This window comes from Arvicola amphibius, chromosome 9 (genome assembly GCF_903992535.2).
Source record: "Arvicola amphibius chromosome 9, mArvAmp1.2, whole genome shotgun sequence".
Taxonomy (NCBI): Eukaryota; Metazoa; Chordata; class Mammalia; order Rodentia; family Cricetidae; genus Arvicola; species Arvicola amphibius.
In genome coordinates this window covers 57,013,657-57,021,803 of record NC_052055.2, presented here as the reverse complement: position 1 = coordinate 57,021,803, position 8,147 = coordinate 57,013,657, and the positions used below count along the sequence as shown (strand labels likewise).

General features: G+C 46.0%; 1 protein-coding gene across 1 annotated transcript; it reads left to right on the top strand.

Moving 5' to 3' along the window:
* The first annotated feature begins 5,089 nt into the window (after positions 1-5,089).
* Positions 5,090-6,950, top strand: Lalba (lactalbumin alpha). The gene is made up of 4 exons (XM_038341142.1): positions 5,090-5,222; positions 5,570-5,728; positions 6,169-6,244; positions 6,893-6,950. Exons 1-4 carry the CDS (start codon positions 5,090-5,092, stop codon positions 6,948-6,950), a joined length of 426 nt encoding a protein of 141 aa, XP_038197070.1.
* Positions 6,951-8,147: the final 1,197 nt, after the last annotated feature.

The window sequence follows — 8,147 nt, the reverse complement described above, 5'->3', positions numbered from 1 at the left end:
GAGGTGACGTATTATATACATCAGGAAGCTACATGTAAGGGGTCAAAGTCCCTGTCCAGAATCACACAGTTAGAAAGCAGTGGAGCCAGAATCCAAACCAGACGTCTCTGGCAGGAGTTTCCTCGTTAGATAACAGAGACAGGGAAATAGAAGACACCAAGGAAACGACCAAGGCCATGATGGGTTGCCCAGGAAAAAGTCAGTTCATGGAAACTTTCTTCAGATGTTGGCTACCTCCTGATTAGAGCATTGTAGGGCAGACACAGAGAGGCAGAATCATATTGACTGCAAGTTGACTTGTCTTCTGCAGGTTGATGGCCAACATTTCATCCTGAAAGAATGTCTAAAGTACCTGTAACTGAACAACGGTCTCTGTCATTTGCAGTCTCAATACGGCACCCTCAACAACATGTCCCCGGAGCAGTAAACTTCCTGATGAGCTCTGGAAGATGCTCTAGTCACAAAATGTGCTTTCAGAAGGCCATGTGAACTATCGCCTAGATTCAGAACAGGGTTGGAAGACATGAAATAAAAATAAAATATTGGTGTGGAATGATGGATGGTCCTATCTTCTGGGAATATTTCTTCGGACGAGCCTCTCCGCTGACACAAGTAATTCCAATCAGACGAAATTAGACCGAATAAAAGATGCCCACATTTACTGCAGCGCTTCCAGATGACACTGGGAAAGCATGGCTAGGGGAAGAGAGAGAGAGAGGGAGACCACGCAAAACCCAGAGACCACGTGTTCATTCTCGTGGGGGGGGGGGCGCAGCCTAAGTAGCCTGTGGGAGTGGTCCTGACCCTCCCTGGGGAGAAGTCACCACTTGGCGGGCTTTCCCAGAGGTGGAGTCCGGACCAAGGCAACTCCCAGGGGAGGGGTCTTGAAAAGGACTTCCTACTCCATTCCAAAGATGGGTGCCACGGGCTGGGATGTGGCCCCCAAATATAATATTGTCCTTTATGAAGAGAGTTAGGTAGCCAGGGGAAAAATGTCTTTCAACTAGTCTTGACAGTGGGAATGGAGATGTCTCCGTCTCTTGCCTGCTCTTGGGACCCTTTCCTACTGGATTGCCTCTTTTAGCCTTGATATGGGGGTGTGTGTCTAGTCTTACTGCTTCTTGTTATGCTGTGTTTAGCTGACATCCTGGGAGACCTGCTTTTTCCTGAAGGGAAATGAAGGAGGAGTGGACCTGGGAGAAAGGGGATGTGGGGGGAGGAGTTGGGAGGAGAGATGGGAGGTATTATATGGGAGAAGAATTAATAAAAATGAGTAAATAAGTAAAAATTAAAAATAAAAATCTGCGCCAAATTAAAAAAATCATGTGGCATTAGCACATGTAAGTCAAAACTATTATTTGAATGTAGAGTTACTTCTGGGATTTCATATGCATGTTTTCTACATAGCCACAACTAGCAGACATACACGAGAAGCCTGATATTTCACTTATTATTATTATTATTATTATTATTATTATTATTTTGTTTTTTAAGACAGGGTTTCTCTGTAGCTTTGGAGCCTGTCCTAGAACTAGCTCTTGTAGACCAGCCTGGCCTCGAACTCACAGAGTTCAGCCTACCTCGGCCTCCCGAGTGCTGGGATTAAAGGTGTGCGCCACCACCGCCTGGCTCACTTGTTATTTTATTTAAGCATTTTTAGTCCCCTTTCATTATGTAGATGTTGCATAATTTGCATAGTTTTTCACCGAAGCTGTAAGTTGAGAAGGATCTGAATTCATATTTTATTCTAATGTACTGAATAAGGAGGGAACATGTTCCTGCAATTGTCTATTTCTATTCAGTAGAAGACAGTATCTTTCAAAATATCTGATTTATTCAGAAAATTAATATTTCTGAGTCCCACAATATGCTGGTCATTACTGGACGACCAAGACAAAGGACTTACCTGCAGATTCACTATGGCCCAGTTTGCACCAGTATCACGTAATCTGCCCCGAAGAGCTACATAGTTCACTGAGATCACAGGAAGAAGACTTTAGTGGAGAAAGGGAAATGTTAGCTAGAATCTGAGGGTAGCAAAGGCTTTAAAAAGCTCAAAAGGGCTGCACTTTCCACCTATGAAGGAGTGATGCATCTCCCATCAGCCCTCCTGACAGGAACAACTACAGCGGGCACAGAAGGTACGAGATATCTATTTTCAGTGGTTGCAAAGCATGACAGAAGTTCCAGTCTCCTAGAGAACTGAGTAAGCAGGCAACGATGCTTTCAAACCAGGCATTCTGCCTGACCCCAGTACTCAGGAGTCAAACACGAGTGGCTAGGGGGTTATCTAAACACTGGCCCTCAGTTTGCAGAGGGCTGCTTTAGCCTTGCAGACAGAGGTATGGGTTGCAAAGCAGAGTAACCCACTGTTTTTTTTGTTTTTTTTTTTTTTTTTTTTTGTGTTTGTTAGTTTGTTTTTCGAGGCAGGTACCAGGTTGGCCTTGAACTCAGAGATCCTTCCGCTTCTGCCTTCTGAGTGCTGGGATTAAAGGTGTGCGCCACCACCGCCTGGAGTAATCTACTGTTAATAGTTAAACCTTAGACTACTGAAAAAGCTCTGACAGCCTGCTCTCATTCTCCTGGGCTTACAACTTTATATTCCTTTTTTATTTCTGGAACTATGTCTATAGTCTTATTCTTGGACTCTTCAGTATAAATTTTCCTGAATCATGAAATAAAGTGGAGCAGAATGGGAATATTAACTGTAAGAAGTGGTGATAATTTTCCTCTGGCTTTCAGGTGTTCGCTCCAAATGGCAACCCCAGCTCTCAATTCAGTACCATTTCCTTTCAAACCACTGTGCCAGAGGGCAAAGTATGGAGCAGAAGCTGGACTTGGTTCCCAGACGACCACGAAAGGTGGCTTCTGATTTTAGAAACACTAACTTTTTCTGATAGAATGAGCAGGCATTTCTAGGATATCTTTGAAGAGATTCAGAAAAGGGTGTGATAAATACCTTTTCGCTCTCTGACTCAGACGGCAGCCTCTGTGTGAAGGTTGCTCACTAACTCCTCCATCCCCTCCATCCCCCCCCCCCCCCCCCCCCCCCCCCCGAAAGGAGATTTGGGCAGGAGCCTTTCTCACTGGCTGGCCGTTCTTATGTCTTTCCATTTCTTCCTCTTTCAGGGCTGTGATTGTTGTCTGTTGTTCCACCTCCAGGAACTGACGTCTTCCTCTGAATGTCTACAATTGTTCCCATTATCCTCAGGTTGTCCCCACTTTTACAAACATTTCTAGGGAAATGATGGCTTCTCTTGCCCGGGGCACAGTTAGCTGTGATTCCTGGACTTTACATTGTTTTTATTGCTTGCCAGGAATGGCAGAGATGCAATTGTATAACAGGCAGGTGGAAATGCCTGCAAGTGCAGAACCCCTGTGGTCCCTAAGACTCTGGGCTACCATTTTACTCCGTCATAAATACTTAGCCCATAGCCCGGGGCCAGAGACATTTTATACAGATGCCACTGTATAAAAGATGCCACCAGGCCTAACTCTTCTGTGTCTTCTGTGTAGTTCAAGGTCATCCCCTACGTTTGCTCACCTTCTCCAGAAGACTTGCTCAGTGGGGCGGAATTCCCATTCTTGTCACCTGTTCTTCCAGTACTTCTGGCAGCAGGTGCTGTGTTTCTGAGCACGTGCCTCTCTCCATCCAGGGGTTTCTGCTCATCTTAATCTCCCACATCCTCCACACGAGTTTATTTATGCCATGCTTTCTCTCTCTCTCTCTCTCTCTCTCTCTCTCTCTCTCTCTCTCTCTCTCTCTCTGATCTTTTTTGTTATTGTTTTTGTTTTGTTTTGTTTTGTATAGCCTTGGCTATCCCAGAACAGTTTGGCCACAAACTCAGAGATCCACCTGCCTCTGCCTCCCGAGAACTGGGATCAAATGTGTGTGCCACCACAGCCTGGCTCCATTCACGCTGTTTTATACACTGGTTATCCAGAATAGAAGAGATGAGATTAACTGACAAGAATTTCTTTGACCTGAAGACTTACAGGTAATAACAAATTGGAAGACTTTCAGTTTTTAAGTTTTAGGTGGCGTGGTTAGGATGGAAACCTAAGGATATGTAAGAAATCAGGTTTATAGATTTTCCAATCTAAGGATTAGCACAGGCATGAAGTTGGGCAACTATCACCAATATCATGAGTGTAGTACTTGATGCAAGCAAGTTACAGGAATCACTTAGAACTAGTGCCTGGGCCTTACTTGCTCAGGGCAGATGACTTCATAGCTGACTGAGGACTCACAAATATCCTCCATGACTCGGACCACCCTTTTCTAACTGTCTATGGCCCACTCTGGGGCTTTGAATAAGCTACAATTGTTCACAAGAACAATGTTACTATGAAATTAGACTTGGATCGACGCAATGTCTTAATTAATGGGAGAGGTGATTGGGGTTGGGGAGCTTGGCAATGGCTCATATGATAGCTAGGTATTTTTATACAAACTTTTTAAATTATCTGTCTTCCTCCATAAGAAGTCGATGGATCCAAGTTGTATTTGATTTTCACGTTCTCTGTCACTATGCTGCATCCCTTTATCTGAGGCCCTCAGCTGTGAGCCACAATGTCAGGGGTTCTTCCTGGACTTTCCTCCAAGGCCAGGTGGCCAGAAAAATGCCAACTTTGATCCTAGGATGTGATCACCCCCTTTCCACAGTCTGTATGGGTTTAGGGGTAAGAATGAAGGTGGCTGTGAACCCCGACTATTTTCCAGTTGTCTCACTTGTGGTGTCTCTGAAACCCCCTTTCTTCTTAAGTAGGTCAGGGACATCCTGCTTCCTAGAACTAACCCTGGAAGAAAGGAAAGGTTTCCAAAGCCGAGTGAGAAGCAGGACCATGTGTGGAACGGTCCAGGCAGAGAACAATGCTCAGTATTGACTAGATAGAGGAAGAGGGGGAGCAAAGCGAGGGCGACATGGTGGAAGGAAGCTGGCAGACTCGGCATTTCCACTCTGGCACACGCACGTCCTCTTCACCATCTTCCTAGATCCCAGGTGCCAGGGATCGAGAGGTTGTCTTCATAAATAAAAGCAGGTGCAGCTGAGTTGCGTCTGCCTTTCAGGATCCGGGAGCAGCCAAAATGATGCATTTTGTTCCTTTGTTCCTAGTATGCATTTTGTTCCCGGCCATTCAGGCCACAGAGCTTACAAAATGTGAGGTGTACCGGGCCGTGGAAGACATGGATGGCTACGAAGGCATCTCTGCGCTGGAATGTGAGCTCATTACTCTCCCTTTGGCTTCATCCGGGTCATCGCCTCTCTCTCCTCAGCGCCATCCTTGTCCGGTCTCCTCTGTTCTCACTCAGTCATCTCCTTGTGGTCTTCTATCTAGCTCGTCTCCCTCTGTTCCGGTTCTCCCTCTGTTCCGGTTCTCTGTTCCGGTTGTTTTCCTGTCATTCCTTTCTCCCTTGGTCTGACGGTTCTCACTTCATCAAGATACTTTGTACTTCACTCCTCTCAGAGACTGTCTGTGAAGCCTTTCTTTTCTGCCGGGAATCTAGTCCCTCAATTACGCTGCTCCTGCAAATCTTTGTGAACTATCTTTCTTCTTTCTCCCTCAGGGACCTGCGTTATATTTCACAGCAGCGGTTTTGACACACAAGCCAAAGTCAACAACAAGGGCGGCACAGAGTACGGACTCTTCCAGATCAGCAACAAACACTGGTGCAAGAGTAGCGAGATCCCCGAGTCTGAGAATATCTGTGACGTTTCCTGCGACGGTGAGTAGCCTCCTTCACCTACCCTGCTCTTCTGTTTTCCTTAGATTCCATTTCCTGTTTGGTACCCAGTGCATCTCCGAAGTCACTGCTCTGAGAACTGTGTGACTTGAAGTGATAAAGCTTAGTAAGAAAGCGGTCCCTGGTCACGGTCTCCACATGCCCAGAATCCCCCACAAAGTTCAGGGAGAGGTCATCAGTTCATGAGTCTTGAAGCCTGCATTTCCAGGGTCTGATGAAGCTGATGACTTCAGAGGCATCCCGGGGAATGGAAGGAAGCCCCTACCTAGCGGAGTCATTACTAGATTGGTCTTTTCATATTGAAAGTCACTAGGCCAAGCCTTCAGCTCAGAACAGGACCCCTGAACCCAAGGGTTAGAGGAACTCCTCCCCATTCTGAGCCGTGCTTCTTAGCTGTCTTGTTTCTTCCTGCACTCTGCCAGACTTACTGGATGATGACCTTACCGATGACAAAATGTGTGCTAAGAAGATCCTGGCCATCAAAGGAATCGACTACTGGTAAATCGTGTCTTCTGTCTCCTGAGAGCAATGCACTCTCCTCTGCTTGTGTGCCCTGACCATTTAATCTTGAGTAGACTCTCCAAAACAAAGCTCATCTGGCAGCCTCAAAGGGTCCATTTTTTAAAATGCTGCCCTATGTCATTCCTGTGTGACAAGTTTCCTGGTTTGAAGTTCCCTATTGGAAGGCTGATGTCCAGGTCTCCCTTCCCCTGGTCAGTTCTTAGCCTTAAAGCAAGCCCTTGGTATCATTACACATCTTTTCTGATCTGCACTTTCCTGAATTTATTATTATTATTATTATTATTATTATTATTATTATTAGCCCTATTTCTTTTAGGAGTCCTTTCCATGTATCTCAGAATGTTTATTTCTTGTCTGCATCTTTCACCTCACCCTGAGGAAGAAGCTAAATGTAACTTTATGCTAAGACACTGCCAGTAAGAGGAAGTGTGTGTGTGCGTGTGTGTGTGTGTGTGTGTCCACGTGTGCACACAGTGTTTGGTAATTGAGCAAAGCACAATGATATACATGTATGAAAATATCATAATGGAATCAATGTCATAATGGAACTCATTATTTGACATAGAAAGTTAACAAGAAAGGTCCCAGTTACCCAACCCATTTTGTCTGTTTTCCCATGAACAGGTTGGCTCACAAGCCTCTGTGCTCTGAGAAGCTGGAACAGTGGAGCTGTAAGCTGTGAGCTCCTTATATCCTTGTTGCTTCTGTCACGTGTTCTGGAACACCTCTTCCCTAAGGCTGCCTCAGTCCCGCTCTTTCCATTCCCATGAGAACGACCTGTCTCTGAGCCCTGTGCCCTGCAGTGACACCACTGGACTCTCAAGGACTTTTGTCAAAGGGTGTGTGACTGGAGCAATGGACTGCAGACCCTTGCTTAGTGATGGTGGGGAGCTTGATGGCATTTTCACCAAAGCAAGAGAGTCCTCTTCTGTCCTAAATAAAGGGCCTGACCTGATGTCACCAGTATAATGATTAAAATAAAAGAAAGGTGAAGTGTATGCTTTTTGTCCCCTGCCAAGGTATGTCGCTAAACAAACACACTACGTGCAACAGAGTTAGTGCAGGAGGTCTATTGGTGCGGGCAGGGAGAGAGTGAACGGGTGTGTCAAAGTGGGGACGAGAGAGAGAGAGAGAGAGAGAGAGAGAGAGAGAGAGAGAGAGAGAGAGAGAGAGAGAGAGAGAGACAGGTAGAGAACAGGGAAGAGATAAGCAGAAGAAGAGAAGCAAGAGGCAGAAGAGAGGAGCACGAGGCAAGAGAGTGAGCTGGGTCTGGCGGGCACTTTTGTTTTATTTTTATCTAATTTATTTATTTATCTTATCCTATCTATCTATCTATCTATCTATCTATCTATCTATCTATCTATCTATGCTTTCCGAGTCCTGAAACTCTCTCTGTAGACCAGGCTGGCCTTGAACTCACAGAGATCCCCCTGCCCCTGCCTCCCAAGAGCAGGGATTAAAGGTGTGTGCTGCCACCACCATCTGGCCCTGGTGGGCACTTTTAAAGGCTGCTCAGGTTGCACAGCTGAAGGTGGAAGGCAACTGGCGACAGGTGATGATGTAACTGTCAGAGCGGCAGAGGCGGGCTGCAGCAGGAATCTAAGGCTCCTCCCTTTTGTTTACTATAAAAAGATGAGGAAATAGGGGTAGCTGGTGAGGTGGCAATGCTAGGAAATTGCAGGTCTAGTGAAGCAACCTGTGAGACTGGACCACTGGGGGGCAGCCATTCTGAAGCTGCCCAGGATGCAGGTTTTGAGGGGAACCTTTCAGGATGTTGGCAGAAAATAAAGTGAAGTTTTAGGAGGAAATTTTTTAGGTTCTGGCAGTTGAGGGGGGTGGGGTCCCAAGACCAGGGAAAGGTGGGGGAGATCTCACCTCC